General features: G+C 42.0%; 2 protein-coding genes across 6 annotated transcripts in view; one reads left to right on the top strand and one right to left on the bottom strand.

The window, feature by feature from the left end:
• Positions 1 to 3,847: 3,847 nt before the first annotated feature.
• Positions 3,848 to 14,053, bottom strand: RWDD4 (RWD domain containing 4). Of its 2 annotated transcripts, XM_081876019.1 has the most exons (8): positions 13,896 to 14,053; positions 10,519 to 10,599; positions 9,699 to 9,808; positions 9,463 to 9,607; positions 8,891 to 9,008; positions 8,142 to 8,191; positions 4,783 to 7,993; positions 3,848 to 4,644 (listed from the first exon to the last, which is right to left on the bottom strand). In XM_081876019.1, the coding sequence occupies exons 1-7, from the start codon at positions 13,917 to 13,919 to the stop codon at positions 7,880 to 7,882; spliced, it is 642 nt and encodes a 213-aa protein (XP_081732145.1). In that variant the 5' UTR covers positions 13,920 to 14,053; the 3' UTR covers positions 3,848 to 4,644; positions 4,783 to 7,879. The 2 variants fall into 2 exon arrangements, with proteins under 2 accessions (XP_081732145.1, XP_081732144.1); XM_081876018.1 differs by having other exon boundaries at positions 4,783 to 8,191; positions 13,896 to 14,052.
• Positions 14,054 to 14,376: 323 nt separating this feature from the next.
• TRAPPC11 (trafficking protein particle complex subunit 11) overlaps positions 14,377 to 19,073 on the top strand; it is a 78,428-nt gene continuing 73,731 nt past the window's right edge. For 2 of the 4 annotated variants that reach the window (XR_014160027.1, XM_081875638.1), the window contains exons 1-4: positions 14,379 to 14,563; positions 15,159 to 15,387; positions 16,941 to 17,110; positions 18,007 to 18,077. Coding sequence is in view for 3 of the 4 variants with exons in the window: in XM_081875638.1 (XP_081731764.1) it covers positions 15,184 to 15,387; positions 16,941 to 17,110; positions 18,007 to 18,077 (445 nt within the window). In the remaining variant the exon portion in view is untranslated. Of the gene's footprint in view, positions 14,564 to 15,158; positions 15,388 to 16,940; positions 17,111 to 18,006; positions 18,078 to 19,073 lie in introns of all 4 variants that reach the window. The other 2 variants (XM_081875639.1, XM_081875637.1) reach the window with 2 other exon arrangements.

Here is a 19,073-nt window from a genome sequence, read left to right as displayed (position 1 = left end):
ATTAAGGTGCAGATGAGATCACTGGGCTGCTGGCAGGGCAAACTGATAAGTGAGAAATGGCATGATCTCACAGGATCTTGCTGAAATCCAGAAGTTGCAGCCGTGCAACTCTGGTTAGCAAGGCCAGAGGCAAGGTCGTGTGTGTGGTACATGTGTTGGGCAGCCGCTTGCTATGTCACCTCAGGCGGCAAAATAGGCTGAGCCTGCTTCTGTGTGTGCATGGGCCTAGGGCACATGCTCATTTTATGCTGGCTTCTAATGGTTTTATGTTGGCTGTATTGATATGTTCTTAATTGGTCCTGATGATATTTGATGGTGATTCTGTATTTATTGATTCATAACTTTTGTAAACACCAAGATGACTTTGTTGATAAGCAGCATAAAAATGTTGTAAATAAGTAAATATGATATATTGCATCTATTCTCCCTTTCTTAATCTCTGAGAATTTAACAGAAAGATTGGGCACTTTTAAACTGAAACAAAGTTACAGAGGAGGGAGTATATATGGCCTCTAATAATATAAAATCTAGCATAAAAATTCAACAGCAGATTTATTTTGAAGCAATGGTTTAGATAAGGAGATCATAATCTTTGAATATTAATAATGTGTTGAAATCTGCTGACAGTTTTGAGTTGAAAATAATACAAGGGTTAGGTATCTTTCATCTATGCTTTTTAACACTGGGGTTCTTACGCAGCCCAGAAACCACCTCCAAGAATGTGAGGGTGAAATACAAAGTTTTAGAACAGAAACCAACATAGTAAAACTAGTTTTAAATTACAGTTTTAATAAAATATCTAAGGTTTACTCAAAAGGTACTTACTGTATGTAGAGGCTTCTGAGACAAATTTCCTTTTGTGTAAGCTGCCCACATGGTTTTTGCACAGATGTTTAAAGTCAGAAAATGTAGAAAGTCAGCTTAGAGGAAAGTTTTATTTCATTGCCTCTTGGGTATTGGCGGATTGTTTTAGCTGTCTCCTGAGCTAAGAATCAGTTAGTTGTACTCCAAAACATATAACCGAACATCTTCTTATGCTTCCTTCCAAAGTTATAATTTTAGTAAGAAGAGAACAGATTTAGTAAGAGGACAGCAGGGCACAAATCTAATTACAGGTACTGCTGCATAACTGAAAGTATTATCGGCCAATTGCAAACTTATAATTTCACATTTCCTTCATTTGCCTTTGAGAAGTATAACACGTATTTACAAAATACCCATGACGCAGTAGGATTTTCTCTCCCACAGATGCTTCCAAATAGCAAACAAAAAACCCATTTCTCTCCCCAGCGCTATTTTTCTTCTCTGCCTCTTGGCATATGGGAGTGAGTAAGTTTACTGATTCCCAGGCAGCGCTAACCCATAGCAACATACAGTAGCAAAACCTGTTTGACTTGCCATTCAGATTTTAGCCTCCTTTTAAGAGCTGTTGGCTAGAACAGTCAGCTCCAAAGCCAAATAAAAAAGTGGAAAGAGAAAAACAAGCCCAATAGCTGAACATTATTAATGGGCTCATAAGAATGTGTTCAGCACTCAATATGAATCTCTACCTTTATTTATTATCTCACTTTATTACAATTACAATTAGCTCAAAACGGATTCCTATACAAATTGTTGAGAAAAATAATTAAGCCAGTGTTGTCTGGAGTTTGTTGGGTGGCTGTTTTTTGCCAGCAGGTAACAATGAACAAATTTATTAATTATACAAAATCAATTGTGCTAGCTTGAGCGGCAACAATTGTTTCCCAATCAGTAGAGTTGAAATGGTTCATCAGGATAAAAGGTAAAGGAACCCCTGACCATTAGGTCCAGTCGTGACCGACTCTGGGGTTGCGGCGCTCATCTCGTTTTATTGGCCAAGGGAGCCGTTGTACAGCTTCCGGGTCATGTGGCCAGCATGACTAAGCCGCTTCTGGCGAACCAGAGCAGTGCACAGAAACACCGTTTACCCCTAGACCACAGCCTGCCTATCACACATGGTACAGCTTTATAGAAGACAATGATGCAACATGGGACCAACTACACAGAACCACTGTGAAATTATTTCAGTTGGTCTCAGGTTTGAGCAGTTTGGTGAGGATTGTTACAGTTGCCTTACTGGACGAGATAACTCTGTTGAAACCACAACACAGGGCAAATTCAGATAATTGTATTAGAAGTTATAATTGGAAGCCACTTCTGCCTGAACATTTTTTAAGCAAAAGAACACAGCTGGAAGACAGAGGTGATTTTGCTGCAATATATTCTTAGGCAGCCTCCTGATGTTTTGGACTACAAGTCCGCTTACCTTAAATGGTACAGCACCTCTTACCCCCACCATGATCCGGCAAGGGAAAGGGTATCAGTTTCCTTCCAGGCTGGTGCAACCCCAAAATTGGTCCTGGCACCGTCCAGGGAAGTGGGACTACAACTTCCATTAGCCCCAGCCCGGATGACCATGGGGGGGGGCTATTTTAAGATATTTTAATTACAAGGAAAGTGCAGAAGCATGTGCCCTACAATGCAACATGCAACTAAAGATCAACCAGTGTGTCTGAAGTATTCAGATATCCTACCTTTCAAGGTTTTCTTTCAAGATCCTACCAATTCTGACTTCATGACAAGTGGCAGCAGAAAGGAGACAAGCAATTCCAGTTTGTTTGTTTCCCCCCAACTGGTCTATTCAGATAAATTGTCATGGTAACTAAATTTCTACTCTGCGTAAACTGAGTTTCCTCTCCCTTGGGGAGCTACTGAACAAAAGCACTCTATTTTCCATACCTGGCAGTCTCAAATGTGAGTCCCGTCCCCTCATCAGCAGAAATACAGGTGCTCACGACAAAGATGTTAGATGTTTAATATCTGGATTCCTTTCATAGAAATTACTTTTGTGTGAAAGGTGCAGTAATTTATACAGGTATTCACTGCCCTAAAAATTACGTTGCCGAGTGCCTGCATATCCTGTTCATTTTTGTGATGGCTCTAATTAAATTTCAAAGAAGCACAGATATAACATCTATTTGTAGAAAGGTGGGAGTTGTCAAAATATAACTTGGCCTGTGATCCAATCTGTTGATCATGCTATTTAATTTACTTATTTGGGAGGATATGTAGGTTTGGATCCTATATTGATTCCCCATGGCAGGGGGTGGGGTGGGGGAACACATGGAGCAGGCTAAACCGTTTCTGGAGCAGTCTTTCTCTGCTAAAATTATCCCGCTCTCATCGGTTTTCCATGTTTGAAATTGTTATTTACAACAGAACCATTCCACCAGTTTGCTCACAGCCTCGACACTAGGACATCTCATGCATTTCTTTTATTCTGTGTATTACATGCCAACTCACCCGCTGTTGCTCTATCTCCCCTTCCTCCTTCCATGACGGCTATGTTCTACCCACACTGTTAGAGGCAGCATATTACTGGGAATCTCAGGTTGGTGGAGCTATGCTGCCAGTGTTATTTTTTTAGTAAAATGCTCACCATGAACACCTCCCTTGTTCTCTTATAGTGGCAATGGCACCCACCAGAGAGGCGCTAGAACTGAGTTCTGGTGAGTTCCATCTGGAAAAAACCACACACACACCCAATCTTGTGCTCGTGTCCTGCTTGCAGCCTTCCAGTTGGTTACTGTGAGAACGGGATGCTGTGCTAGATAGGCCTTTGGCCTGCTGCAACAGGGCTCTTCATGCGTCTTGTAGCATATTGTTACAGAAACACATAATGCTGCCTAGCCAAATTGAAGCAGGTTGAAGTCACAAAGGTTTTAATAGCAGCCTGAAATATGTGCTGAACTCTACAGTTGAAGTTTCTGCTTAACTTTGGCCCACTGCATGCACAGGGCCTAAATGCAAATAAACACACAACACAGCAGATAAATATATATTTATTTAAACCCCTCCCTTCCCACAATAAAAATTAGATGGCATTAAGGCATCTTATGCTCTATTACTATTTATACAGTAAAGAGAACTTTTAGATACAAGACGGCACATCTATGCAAAATTCCATTTTATCTACCCATTTGGTAGTTATATCCATCTCTTTCTTCATTAACATATACAAGAAAACATGACAACTCCTATTTTTCCAAAGGAAGAAAATAACGAACAGAAATAAATGGCGCCCGGCATTTAGGGCGGGTACTGTGCTACCTTTTGAGAGGAAAAATACAAACTACCATAAATGCATTTCCAAGAGAGAAAATGTACTGGTGGGCTAGTTCTAGTTATTTTTTCATCACAGTTTTTCATACAGTGGAATTCTATGCAGGTTTGCTCAGAAGTTCTGAGTTCAATGAAGTGTATTCCCCAGTGTTTTTTGGACTGCAGTCCTATCAGAATTCTAATTACCCATTTAAAAAATAATAATTATCAGAAGTGAAATTATATTTAGCCCATCAACTTTGTGGATGAGTGAGGAACAGTAACTTCACAGATAAAAGGTAAGATTCATTGCTGTCAAATAGCAGTGGCTCTGGATAGAATAGGATAGTTTCATTTGTATTGGGAAACAGCTTGGGATGTGTATCTTTCATTATGCTTATAAAAGAGGTGGGATGATTTGGCTGAAACTGGAGGGAAGGGACTCAACAAGTAAGGCTTGTGGATTTCAATATCTCCCCATAATTAATGACCTGACGAGGTCTGTGGCCACTGGAGCATTAGCTAGAGCAGTGTTTCCCAACCTTGGGCCTCCAGCTGTTTTTGGACTACAACTCCCATCATCCCTAGCTAGCAAGACCAGTGGTCAGGGATGATGGGAATTGTAGTTCAAAAACAGCTGGAGGCCCAAGGTTGGGAAACACTGAGTAACAAAGTGTATCCCAACAATTCACTAGCTTTCTATGCTGTAGTAGTAGTAGTAGTATTTATTGAATTTATATACCAGCCACTTACCCTGCTTACGTGTTGATGTAATAATAAATCAAATAGTAGAAGGGTGCGTACAGTAGCCTCTACAGTGGCTACCGGCAATCAACCAAAGGTTTATGGGAAAAGGTTCATGGCTGGGATGAAAGGAGCTGGGAGAAATGATGGCATTCTGGGGCATAACTTTATTTTATTTATTCAACCAAATTTGAAAAACTGCTTGACTGTAGTAAAACCTCTAAGCAGTTCACAAGAACTATTAAAATTATGAACTAAAACAGTTAAAGTCATTAAATGCATTTAAAGTTAATTAAAATCAACTGTAAAAAAGATTAAAACACCTCAACTTCTATGCAAGGCAAGCAAATATTTAAATAGGGCTATTGGCTCATGAACCGTTGACTCCCATTGGCTGTAGTACTGCCCTGCCTCAATATGTCTATACATGCAGCTCTTTTCCAGCCTCTTCTGCTAGGATATTTCATCCAGGGATTGAACTTGCAACCCAGCGTCTATGGAGCTTCTGCTATCCCATTCCACCGAGTTGCAGTTCCAAATGGAAGTCACACCTAGTCTATCCAGTTGCATCTAAACATGGTTTGGGGCAGTGATTGCCAATCTTTGCCCTCCGGCTGTTTGGGGACTACAACTCCCATCATCCCTAGCTAACAGGACCAGTGGTCAGGGATGATGGGAATTGTAGTCTCAAAACAGCTGGAGGGCCAAGTTTGGCCATCACTGTTTGGGGGAAAGGGTGTGTGTCATAGCATAGGTTGTTGAGTAGCTACAAAAGCCACATTGTGGGTCTGACTTGTGCTAATTCCTGTGGTAGGCAGTGACTTCATTCTCTTCTGTCTCACTTTACAGTACTCCATCCCAACAAACTACCAGATAACTCCTGGTGCTTTCTGCTGTGAGCTCCCTACCATACTGTTCCTCCTTTCTTGCCTCTGACTTCTCCATTAGCAAAATCTCTTTTCCCTCCATGGAAGACACCAACATATAAACTATGTGGAGTGTTCCAACAGTTGCCAGTGTATGATCACTGATCCCAGAGCAAATCTCAAATCTCATTCAAGGGCCCACAATTCTCAGAGATGGATCTGCTCACTAGGATATTGGGTTGCCAGTGGAATGGTTCTCCTTTCTTCTCTTCTTGTTTGCCTGGCAAAAGTATTATTGTTGTAGGCTGTGGATTGGCAGGTTTAATCCCTGTCTGAAGGGAGGCCTGATGGTTGTAGTTTCTGCCTACTGCTACCTCCCTACAGCATGGAGAGGTGAAGCCATCTCTCTCTAGTTGTGCATGGGACAGCATGTGTACTGGCTGAATAATATAATGAGTGAATTTGTTCTTTGCCATGGGCTGATAACGGATGCAGGGACTGTACCAATGCAAGGGCATCATTAGTGGCTGGTAGGCAACTGCAGATGTGCCATGGGAATAAAAGTTGATACCTTCTCTTTTGTACCTCATGATCCTGTTTTGCTTTCTAGGACTGTGACTATATTACAGCTGGGAAGCTGTGCTAGAGGGAGACTATGGGATTGGGTTGAAAAATGCATTTAAAGAATACCACGGTTCAGGAAGATCCAATATTTTTCCAAAATTTAGCCTGTCATTGTAGATTTCATCTGAAAAGCTGGATTAGTAATGAATAGTATTTGAAATAACACTGAAGAAGCTATGCAAGAAAGAAATATAAAATAAGACTAGCAGCTAGAGCATTAGATGATTCGCTTTCAGTTTTGCATGATTTAGTCAAACAGTATAAAAGCAAATTACATACTGTATTGTTATATTCAGAGTCCTGATAGTTGACATCCAAATAGAAGGAGACATTCTTCAACCTAATTTCTTTAAAGGCAAACATGTGATATGAAGAAAGTGATTATGGATACCAAAAACATTTCCCTCTAGGTAAGCACACCTTTTCAGATTACAATTTGTGAGGAACTGTCATTTTATAAAATGTAAATGAAAAAAGAGAGAATATGGCAGTTGATTCCAAACAGTGTTGTAGTAAAAGCTGATGTTTTCCTATATCAGTGTCCTCCTATTCATCATCCTTGGAGCCAGTTTTGCTTAGCTGAAAAAAAGATTAAAAGATTCAGTAGCTACCATTTTTCTTGGCCCCAGTCTGCAGATTTTCTGTTAACTTTTTTCTTTCTTAAAGGCAGGTATCTGAGACTGGTACTGCTAGTATTTAGAATGTCACAAAATTCAGTAACAGGTGTAAAAACCGATTTACTGCCAAAATGAAGAGAGCTCCTTATACAAAAAGTTGCTGAAAGGGTTGTAGAGACATACAGTAAAAAAAGAAACCCTGAGAGTACGGACCTGGGACTATAGCATTGATCAGAATCTCAGTGCATGGAAACAAAAAGGTTTATCTTGGCCTGGGGCAGTTCATCAGATGCTTTGTGGCAACCTTAATGAAACTCAGAAGACATGTTTTACCACTTTATTAGACAGCCTGCCTGGACAGCCCTTAAAGTATTGTTTTTTTTAATTAACATTAAACTACTAAAAAGTTTTATTTGTTGTGATTCTTCTGTGATCATTCCTTCACACATGCAAACCATCACTTAGCACTATAGTCAATGGCCTTGTTTGCATATCACTTTATACCATGGTGAGCTTAGCTGTAGTTTAAAAGTGAATATGCAGTGTGATGAAGTACAGGGGGGAAATTACCATTGGTTTAAGGTGATATGTGAAGCAGGCTAGTGTACAACATAATTACAACAATGGAGGAATGCAAGCATGCAGGGAGATGGCAATTCCACATGTGGGCACTGAACTTATTTGTAAACAGTTAACCTGTATTAATCACATATTTACAAACACTGGGAACATCACACAATATTTTGATTTCCACTTTCTTGCATATTCAGTATTATATATCAGATTTGGTTGAAAAGTTCTAACAATTAATATTCTTTTCACGAAAGTGGTAGGCTGGTTAGCCAGTACTTCTGAATTTGTTAAAAAAAATACGTGGACATAATTCAATAGGATTTCTTTTCATGTTTAGGATAAGTGCCCTAAAAACTTATCAAAAGGAGAAAGTATCCCAAATAACCTTGGAATTAAAGGTATCTCAAAACTAGTACAACAATTCAGGAAGACTGAAATACTTACATGCTACATAAGGACAAGAAGAGAATCCCAATGCCATCCATGTCCAAAATGGTTAACAAAAAGAAGGGAAAGGGAGAGTAACAGATTAGACACTGCTGAAGCCTCTTAAATATATATGTATTAAATAATTTTCAACTGTGATGTATGTTACCTTTATTACATCAACCCAATTCCATCCTCGAGGAAGCTCTCCTTTGTGATCTATTCAAAACACCACAAACAAGCTGTTAATTTTCAAATTTCAGATTTTAATTAACCACTTCCTGGTTTGCAGCAAACCACAGCTTGCTGCAAGATTCAAAATGCAAACTATTATTTGCAGCCACACACTAAATAATTAAATGGGGTTCATAAGGGGAGTGGGAAGGAAGGACGACGTGAACACAGGGTTCATTCTCATAGTGCAGGGGTCAGCAATCTTTTTCAGTTGTGGACCGGTCCACCATCCCTCAGACCATGTGATGCGCCGGACTATATTTTTTGGGGAGGAAATGAACGAATCCCTATGCCCCACAAATAACCCAGAGATGCATTTTAAATAAAAGGACACATTCTACTCATGTAAAAACACACTGATTTCCGGACCGTCTGTGATTGAGGAAGCGATTGGGCCGCATCCGGCCACCGGGCCTTCGGTTGCCTACCCCTGTCATAGTACCAAACCATGGCTTGATCTTTTTATGGGAGCCAACTCAATAACTACTGAAAGATTAACTGTAGTCACACACACAGAGAGAGAGCTTTAATAAACATTATCCTGCACAAAAATATAAACTTAATATACAAACAGGTAAAATCCTGTACTTTGACAAACATTTGCTAAATCTCCTAATTCATACAATAACAAAATGCATCTTTTAAAAAAATCTAAAAGAAACATATGAACTACACCATACACACCTGTTTTATCTGCTAACTTTCGTTTTTGTGTTTTGGTCAATTGTTCCTTCTTCTCTTTTTTCTTACTAGTTTGTGCTGCATCTGGATGTCCTGTTGAGATGCAGTTGTTCAAAGCTGTCTAAAAAACGTAATTTGTTAATAAGATATTTCTGTAATTTATTGGCATTTTCTCTCATCCTTGGGTTCCCATTTAGTAAAGATCCAATTGCTTCAGATCTTCATCTATACTTTTCTACACTGGAAACTTTGCATTTACTGGCTATGAAAGCTCATTATGAGATAAGTATATTTGTGTTGCGACTTATCATAACCCTTGTTGACAATACATGGAGTTTTATATATTGTAGCCAGTGAACAATATACAATTCTAGGTATGATAATCAGCCATTTTTACTAACAACATCCAGAATACCAAATTGTACCTGAGGCAAACAGTTACTAGTTTACTATCGGAAAGTGAAGCTTTTCTAGAAATGTGAACTTATTCTTGCAGTGGCAGTTTGGCATTAACCTCTTAATATTTGGGGGAAAACACTAGTATTTTGAGATATATAAACAAGTTATCAGCTTACCGCAATATTAATGGGTTGGTTTTCCATAAACAGCTCTTTATTATCTTTGGCATATTCAAAAATTGTGTATGTCATAGAGGTACCAAGGTTAACTTCAACTTCTTCCATTAATTTGTTCAATATACTTTGCTTTATGGTGGAGGCTCTAGGAGAAATAATAGAACCTCCTTTTAGGGATAGATGCAAAAGAAGGCTATTCCAGAAGGAATGCCACTATAAGAATCTGGAATACTTACATAGAGTTATTGAAGAATGCATCCATAGAGATGACTGGAGCAGTTTGAGGGTATGTTTCTGGCCATGATATTTCTATCAGGAAAGCTTTAGGGTCTCCATTTTCACCTATCTGGAAAATATTTATAAAGCATGGCAGTGTAAGAAGAATCCAGAAAATTCCCCCCCCCCCTTTTAAACCAATGGAAGAAATACTGAAATATATTTGTTTTATAACAAGGATCCTTCACTGTTGATTTTTATTATTATCATCATCCATAGAATTGAGTCTTCAGATAAGACGACTGCAACACTAATCGATACAAATGTAAAATATTCCAGCTGCCATTAGAAAACAATAATAAAAAAGACATTTGCTCCATAGGTAATTTTCCTCATTCTGAATAAACACAGCATTATTACTGTTTAATTATTACTTCAAATTATTCTTAATTCAAATAATTATTGCTTAATTCAAATGAGATTGCTGGATAACAGCATGAATCTGAGCTCGACTTCACAAATTACATGCTGTCAATCCTATGAAAATAAATGTGGCTATTGAAGTTAAAAGTTAAATATTCTTTCATTCACAACTGTATTAGACAGGTGGTGTACATTTTTCTTTAAAAAATTGTTACCCACTTTTCCTATAAAATAATCCCAAAGCAGAGTACAATAGCTAAATCACAGTAAATGCATGCAATTAATCAAGAAATCAATTTAAAAAAACAGTAAAAACTATGAGCTACCTCAGATACATGCATATGTCTTGGAAGAATTGGGACTCAGTTCAAGTCAACACAGATTACTTTTCTGTAATAAAACCTCATGCAAACTCACCCTATATTGAAAGGAAATGGGGCTAAGTTCCCTAAAACACTCATCACCTTCATAAATAGAACGTAATGCTTCTAGCTCCATCTGAAGGAAAGAACAAGAAAACTATTAATATTTTTAAAAGCTAAAGAGAACATTTGCACACATCTTTAAAACACAAAATAGTCCTAAGGGTAATGCTGCAGGAAAGGGCGAAAGATACTTGGCCAGTAGTGGTCTTGGTCTACTATTTGCTTCTTAACCATTTAAATTGTGTACAATCTGTTTAAGTATTAATATTTGATATTAATTTCATCACCTTCAACCTTAGTTCAAAATAATTTTTAAAAAGAGAACATTAAATAAAAAAGGGTTTAATACTACTACTACTGATGCGCTGTGGGTTAAATCGCAGAGCCTAGGGCTTACTGATCAGAAGGTTGGCGGTTCAAATCCCCACGATGGGGTAAGCTCCCATTGCTCGGTCCCAGCTCCTGCCAACCTAGCAGTTCGAAAGCACATCAAAGTGCAAGTAGATAAATAGGTACCGCTCCAACCGGAAGGTAAACGGCATTTCTGTGCACTGCTCTGGCTTCACCAGAAGCGCCTTAGTCATACTGGCCACATGACCAGGAAGCTGTACGCCAGCTCCCTCGGCCAGTAAAGCGAGATGAGTGCCGCAACCCCAGAGTCATCCGCAACTGGACCTATTGGTCAGGGGTCTTTTTACCTTTACCTTACTAATGATAACACCAACCTAGCAGAGGTGTATTATGTTGGGTATGAAATAAAAGAAAGACAATAAACAATATGAATATTTTATAGGAACAAATGTTTTCAACTACAGGGATTAATATCCAAAGCGCACTACAGTCAATGATACAGGTGACTCCTGACTTACATGGGGGTTAGGTTCTGGCCACCTGCAAGCATAAATGAATTGTGTGTTAAGTGGGGAAGCACCCTGCTGCACTTCAAGCTTGCAAGGGACCTGCCCCAAAGAGAATGTCCCCTTTGGGCTCTAGGGAGGGTCGCCTCGTGAGCCGGAGGCGCAGCAGGGCTTTATTGAGGCACTTCAGGTCTTTCCCCCTAATTCTGGTTTCCAATGGCATGCATATGCGGAGTCACACATCACCTGAATACACGTAACTGGGGTGGGTGCCTGTACTTTTTCAAATAGTCTGGCCAGAACCAAAAGCCCTATTTTATTTTGCATGTGCTTTTTTTTTAAAAAAAGCAGTTATGATTAATTTTCACTGTTTTGTACAAGACCTTAAAACGCATATACACATGTAGAAAGATTGTAGGAGTATTCTGTGCATGGTACTCCCTATACAGCGGTACCTCGGTTTACAAACTTAATCCATTCTGGAAGTCTGTTTTTAAACTGAAACTGTTCTTAAACTGAGGTGCACTTTCCCTAATGAGGGCTCCCGCCACCGGTGCCCTTCAACCGTTCAGATTCCGTTCTTAGACCAAGGTAAAGTTTGCAAACCGGGACACTACTTACAGTTTTGCAGAGTTCGTAAACAGGGCTGTTCTTAAACTGAGGTACCACTGTAACTTTTTGATTCCCCCCACTTATGGACAATAGTGCCTTGTGTCATACTTCCAGCTACAGTACTTTGAAAGTCTCCCCTGTGTCCCTTGCTTCACAACCCATTTACTATGTGGCCTGGGAGACTGCTGTTTTGAGAAACAGAAGCCCAAAGTTCCATTAGGCATATGCTCTCTAATGCAGTTCTTTAAATCCAAGGCAAAGTTAAGAAAAGAAAACATGAAAATACATATTATATACAACAGATAAATTTGGATATTTGTATTTATAGAATTGATAGAATTATTCAATATGAAGAATACAACAAAAATGATGATCCAAATCCAATGTTTACATCTTGTTGGAACCGAGTATGGAATGAGCACATAACTACTGGGTTTTCTACTGTGTAGCAAAAGTAAAGATGGTAGGTTGTTTTTGTGAAAGTAGATGTGGGGTCTGTGTGTCTGGTCTGCAGACTCTACCACCAAGCTATGGTCCCACCAAGCTATGCTCCCTTCCGGCTTTCAATCAGGGCAAAGGTTTTCAACCTTTTTGAGTCCACGGCTCCCTTGAGCAACTACATTCTTTCAGTGGTACCCCTGTGCAGCTCAAAAGCCCAGTTATGTCACCCCTTGCCTGCAGAGCAGGCAGACTCTCACCTTTTTGAACATTCTCCCTTATGGAGTGTTCCCTCAGCCTCCTCTCCCCCTCTTCTTGGGAGTCCTCTAGGCAGCCAATACTGCCGCCCCTGGTCTCTGAGCTGCCCCTCCCTGCCCCAAAGAGGGGTGCCTCCACACACTGCCCCATAGGGGCCTGGGACTTGTCTGTCCATTCCCAACAGCAAGGGCTGGTGGACTGGCTAGCTGGTCTCCCTCGCCCGCTTGCTTGCTTACTCTGAGGCTGCTTCAGCTCCTGGCAACCAGCACCCCCTGACCAGCCCCAGAGGCAGCATTCGCCTGCGGAGCTTGCAGCCAGGTCTGCCACAATTAACAGCTGTGCAAGCCTTTGGGAGGCTGAGACGCGCGAGGGCATCAGAGGATGAGGGAAGGAAAGAGGGATAGATGACAGTGTTGCACCCATGACCATCATTCAAGGCACCCCAGGGTGCCATGCCACACTACACTAGTTGAAAAACCACTGAATCAGGGTATTGCCTACTTGGTGTTGACAACTGTAGTGAGTAAATTACCAAAATTATCCTGAGGTTTTTAAGCATGCTAACTTCTGTAATGTAGTGGTGGGCCCAAACAGATGGAGGTGCAAAACAGTGGTTTAGCAAGGCAAGTCTGTTCAGAATTAAGGAACAGGATGTCTCTGCACATAAGCTCTGCTCTAGCACTTGAGATCTGGATTTGAACCAAGCTCGCAAGACCCTTCTGCAAAGATGCCCACTCTTGCAACCCATCTCTCCCCCCCCCCCCCCGCAGCCTAATTCTTGCTATTGTCAGGACACTTCAGAGTCAGGAAACCTTCCGGATCTTCTGCAAATTAACTAGATATCCAGTAGTGAGTGCTAGTCTAAATTCTGCCCACCTCTGCTCTGTTCATAGAATTGGAGAGTTGGAAGGGGCCACAAGGATCATCTAGTGCAACCCCCTGCCATGCATCTGTCTCATATGGGGATCGAAATTGCAACCTCTGCATTATCAGCACCGTTGCTCTAAGCAACTGAGCAATGCCCCATGTTGCCTGTACAAGCTTTTGGCTGCGGCAGGCAGAAGCTCAACAGGTGCAGCGCCTGCCCCCGAGAGGCAGAGCGGGGGGGGGGGAGAGAACTTCGCCTGTTGATTCTCTACTTGTGCAGCGGATGAAACTCTGCCCTTCTCCCCATCATCACCAAAACCTTTCAATCCTCACTCACCTCCTGGTCTTCGTTCGCCGTCATGGCGCGACACCGGAGGAAACAGGAGCGCCCCCCCCTCCAACCCCTTTCACTGCCCACCGTCCCCCCTCCCAGGTGATCGCGACGCCCTCCTCTCCGCCAGGGCGAGATCCACGCAGCCCGGACTGATCCCGACAGCCGCCCACCCGTGCGCGTGCGCCGAAAATGACAAGGGGAGGCGGGGCCACGGCACCCGCGTCCTCACCGCCCTTCCTATTGGACGCGGGGGTCCACCCTTCCGCGTCTTGTTCCCGGCTGTCTATTGGCCACAGGCTCTTTCAGACACGCCCTCTGGCTCGCTTCGGTTCCCTTATGCCAGTCCGGCCTCTCTCCTGGTCCTCATTGGCTCTTCGTCGAACTCTAACACCGCCCGCGCTCCAATGGTTTCGTTCCTTGATGAGTCTTGGCGCTCATTGGCCAGCTGGAGACGTCGCTCTCAGCTGGTTTCGCATCCCCCACTCCCAACCCCCGGCTTGTTTGCTGGACTCCTCAGTCAGGCCTTGGGCGGCTGCTGCTGCTGCTGCTGCTGCTTGTGGACCCTTTCCCCTTCTTTCCTCCGTGGTTCGGTCGGGCCTTTCCCATGGACTGCGCCGGCCGCCTGTGGCGCTGAGGGGGAGCCACTTCTTCCTCACCGGGCAGCGGCGCAGGTGCGGGTGGAGCGGGGCCGCGCAGGGCGTGGTGGGCTGCGAGGGGAAGGGGACGCGGGAGGGTCAGGCGCTGTCAGCTGTCGGGAGCGCCATGACTGGCTCCGGGAGGGGCTGCGGAGGAAAAGCGCCGGCCAGCGGCCTCGGGCGAGCAGGGACACCGCCGAGAAGCTCGGGGAAAGTTGGGCGAAACCTTCTAGGAAGCCGCTTGGTCATTCATGGCTAAGCCACAAATTTATTTCAGGCTGCGGAGTTTGCAAAGCTAAGCCGGGTCCGGTATGGTTTCAGATTGGTTGGGAACCGCGTGTTGAGATTCCTGGGTTGGACTGGATGACCCTTGGAGTTTTTTCCAGCTCTACAATTCTTTGATTCCATATACTGCTATTAAGGTGGGGGGAGCTACGCCTCTTTCAATCCTAAGATTTCATTTACTATTGCATGTCGTATCAGCTTGCATTTGGGAAGAATTTAGTCAGAGGTATTTTTATTTTTTTTAGCAGAGGTTTTTCTTTCTCTTTGACTATTGGTGCCCCAGAATAACGATAAATGTATCTGAGTAACAGACCAGTTCATTGAAAATGTATACTTACTGTTTCAGATTTCCCTGTGAACCAACCTTAACGATGAGCCCTTCGCAATGGGACTTTCCTGTGGAACTATGCTGCCGTCCTATGGCCTTCGTTACACTCACGGGTTTGGATGTAGTGTATAATGCTGTTCATCGGGCAGTTTGGGATGCCTTTTGTGCAAACAGGAGAGCGGACAGAGTACCAATTTCTTTCAAAGTACTCCCTGGGGATCATGAATATCCTAAATGTAGGACAAAGGTATTGCTTTTTGTTTTATGTTTGGAAGTAAAAGATTATGTCTTGATTGTAAAATATATATAATATGAATTACTTGCTATTTGCAGTGATTCTTGTAATTTTTTGTATAATCAGTTTTCCACTTGAAGGTTAATTGAATGCTGGAATCAGCTAAAGGGATACTTTCAAAAGGAAGAATATAATTGTAGCTTAAATCTAAAAACTGAGTTATTATATAGGCTAGAAGCCTTATTCTGTATCTGACACAAACCAAAGCATGCTTTGCAACTCTACTTGAGACTATTTTAGGAATAAATTGACAGTTGTCACAGTGGAGGGATTTAGAAAGCGGAGTCACCCAAGAATCCATATTGAGACTTCTGTTTTTAACTTGTCCATTCATAGTCTGAGTTAGGGGTGAACAGTGAAACAAACAAAAAATTGTGAGGCACCCCAAAACATTCTTTCCAGACAGGGTGAATGGGCAATAAAATGGTGAAAGCAATTCACTGTAAGTGAGTATAAAGTGATGTACATTGAGGGAGGGGAAGTCCTGATTTCTTATAAATGTTAGTTGGGTCTGACCTGACTAACCTGGAGCAAAGTCTTGGGGTTTTAGTGGATAGCGCTAAGAAGATGTTGTTTCATTGTGCAGTAGCTGTTAAAATGGGAATATCACGTTAAGAATCATTAGGAAACAGATTGGAAATTAACACAATATTATAATACCATTGTACAAATCTTTATTGAGGCCACACTTGGAACACTATCTACAGTTCTGGTCCCCTCACCTCAAGAAGAAAATTGTAGAGTTGCAAAACAATATGGAAAAGTGCTACCAAAATGATCAAGGGGTTTGAGCAATTCCCCTGTGAGGAAAAGTTACAACAATTGTGCCTTTCTAAGTTAGGGGGGAAATGGGAATGATAGAGGTGTATAAGATTATGCATGGTGCAGAGAATGTGGATTGGGAGAATCTCCCTCCTTTATGATACTAGAATCCAGGACCTTGGAAGATTCAGAATGGGCAAACGAAAGTGCTTCGCTCAAATGCATAGAAATATGCTCCCCCAAGATGTGATGGGCACCAACTTTAAAGAGAGATTAGGCAAATTCATGGAGGATAGGACTATCATCAGCTTCTGGCCATAATGGCTATTCTTTGCCACCGAAGTCGGAATCTTTTAATAACAGGTGCTGGGAGGTGCAGGTGAGTAGAACACAGTTGTGTTCATGTCCTGTTTGCAAGGCTTCCCATAGGCATCTGGTTGGCCATTGTGAGAACAAGATGCTAGAGTAGATTGTGATTCTTGCTTTCTTACAGTGAAGCATGTTTACGTAGAAAGTCCTAAGTATAATGAAACTTTCTCCCAAGTGTATTCTGCTCTAGGCAGTAAGGTTGGTGATTAGCGTAGAGAAGAGAAAGGTTTGATCCTTTATTGTACTTCTGGTAGCTGTGATTGAGAAGGACATGGGATAAAGCAGAATGTTTAAGTCCTGCCATAAAGATATCAGTCACCCAAACTTGTGTAAGAACAGAGAGAGCAGCTCACCTTGTTTGTCAATGCTTGCAGAGAACAACATATGAATGGTACATTCCAAAAGGAATCTTGAAGACTGGCTGGATGAACAAACATCTGAACTTGGTGCCTGCACTTGTTGTGGTGTTTTATGAACTGGACTGGGATGAGCCACAGTGGAAGGAAAAACAGTCAGAGTGTGCTACTAGAGTTGAAATTGTCAGGTATAATTTCAAAAGATTTCTTAGGTATTAGCTTAGTAATGGCTTAATACAAACATATTTGGGGAAAAGTCATCATTCACAAGCTCCTTTCTTCCACTTTCAAGACAGATAAGCAGGGTGCAATTCTGAAGTCAATGGGGCTTCCTTCTGAATGTAGAATTGCACTGTAACTTACATATGTAAGGGTGCTTTTCCAACAGAAGTGTAACCATAGGCTGGATTTAATTTAATGAGTTCCACTAGTGCAGTGGTTCCCAAACTGAGCTCCGTGGAGCACTTGGTCTCCCCGAAGCATCTCCAAGTGCTTAACAAATAAATAAACACACGCCTTTGGCATAAAGGCAACAGTAGTACTCCATGACAAATTTCTCTCCTGAAAAGTGCTCTGCACCTGAAAAAGTTTGGGAACTAGTGGAAGCCAGTGCAAGGAGCTCTGCAAGGACAACAGGGCTTTCTCTTTCTCTTCCCCCTGCCTCCCCTCACCCAGTTGGTGAGATGAAAGGGGGCATCATTCTGACTGGCAAGCTGAAATTCTTGTGCTGACAGAATGATTGCTGTTGTACTATGCTGAATTCATCCCCATGTTTGAAATGATACTTTTTTAAAAAGCACACATACCATCTTAGTTTACTTAGTTTACACCTTTGGGAAATCTAACATAAGTGGAAAGAGAGAAAGCCTGCTGCTGAGCTCCATTGCTTCTTTAAAACAAAAACAGAAAGCCTCCTTTTAGTTAAGATTGTACTAACTGTTTGATTTGACTTCACCCCCAGAGGCACACTTCATTGTCTCTTGAGACAGGCAACATTTATTACTCAACGTATTTTGCAGTATGTATGGTCTAAAGGCTTGCATGCTTACCATCCTCAGTTTGATGTTATTTATTGTTCTTACAGGCAGAGTTTGCAGGGAAGAAACACAAAAGTTGCTGTGGTTTTGATTCAGAAGAAAACACCGTTACCTCCAGGTGAAGTACAATTGAAAGCTAAAATGATCAGATATGAAATAAATGAACACAGTAATCTGAAGTTGTGAAATACACCTGTTTTTCAATAGAAGGCAGAATAGAAGGCCATAAAGAAAGTGTGTGTGGGGGGGGATTTTGTATTACTGTAGGTTGAATGTTTTTCAGTAGCAGTTATTTTATTTATTTATAAACATTTTCATATACCATTGTATCATAGAAATATATCACAGCGGTTTACAACAATATCAGAACACACAATAAAATAAAAACAAGTTAAAAGCAAAAGAATTAAAAGTATACAGTATATCTGTCTTAACCCTTGGCTGGAGACAGATGACAGAGTTGAGACTGGTTTGAAAGCCTTTTATGGGGTGGAGGACTTCCGGGTTGGCGCCATCGCCGAATGGCGGACTCCCTCCGAGCTCCGGAGGGAGCCTGCTCGGCAGGGGCTGGGTCCTACCGCGCCGGCGACGCGGGGACCCCTAAAAACCATGGGCGCTGAAACCCATGGACATGGTGACTCGGCTGGCACCTTTTGAGCCCCCCCCCGACCCGCGAAGGAGCCTTTTTAAAGGCTACGGAACGGGTGACGGGGGGGGTGGTGCTTTGAGTCCTCCGCTTCCCCTGCCGAGCGAAGCCGCATGCCATTCGACGGAGAGCGCTGACTTCTTCTATTGGAAATTTGGACTTAAAAGCATAACCCGTGAGTAATCGGAACTTGGATGAAAAAAGGCGAGAAATTTTTAAAGAATTCGGAACGAGCGGGGGAGGCGTAAAAAGGAAGTCAGCCCCCCCCCCTGTTGTAGAGGAGCTAAAGTAAAGGACTTAACATCTAAGATTGAGCGCAACCCTATTTTGATAAAGTTATGAAATTTCGCGATGGAAAACTATAAGATTGAGCTGGAGGAGAAAAGTGGAATTTAATCAAAAAGCAACCCCCCCCCCCCGGAACCTGGGAGCGTTTTAGTTAGAGCGCCGGGAGAAGACAAGGAGAGG

This window comes from Podarcis erhardii, assembly GCF_964252035.2.
Source record: "Podarcis erhardii genome assembly, chromosome: 9".
In the NCBI taxonomy this organism is placed as follows: domain Eukaryota; kingdom Metazoa; phylum Chordata; class Lepidosauria; order Squamata; family Lacertidae; genus Podarcis; species Podarcis erhardii.
This window is presented reverse-complemented; position numbering and strand designations above follow the sequence as displayed.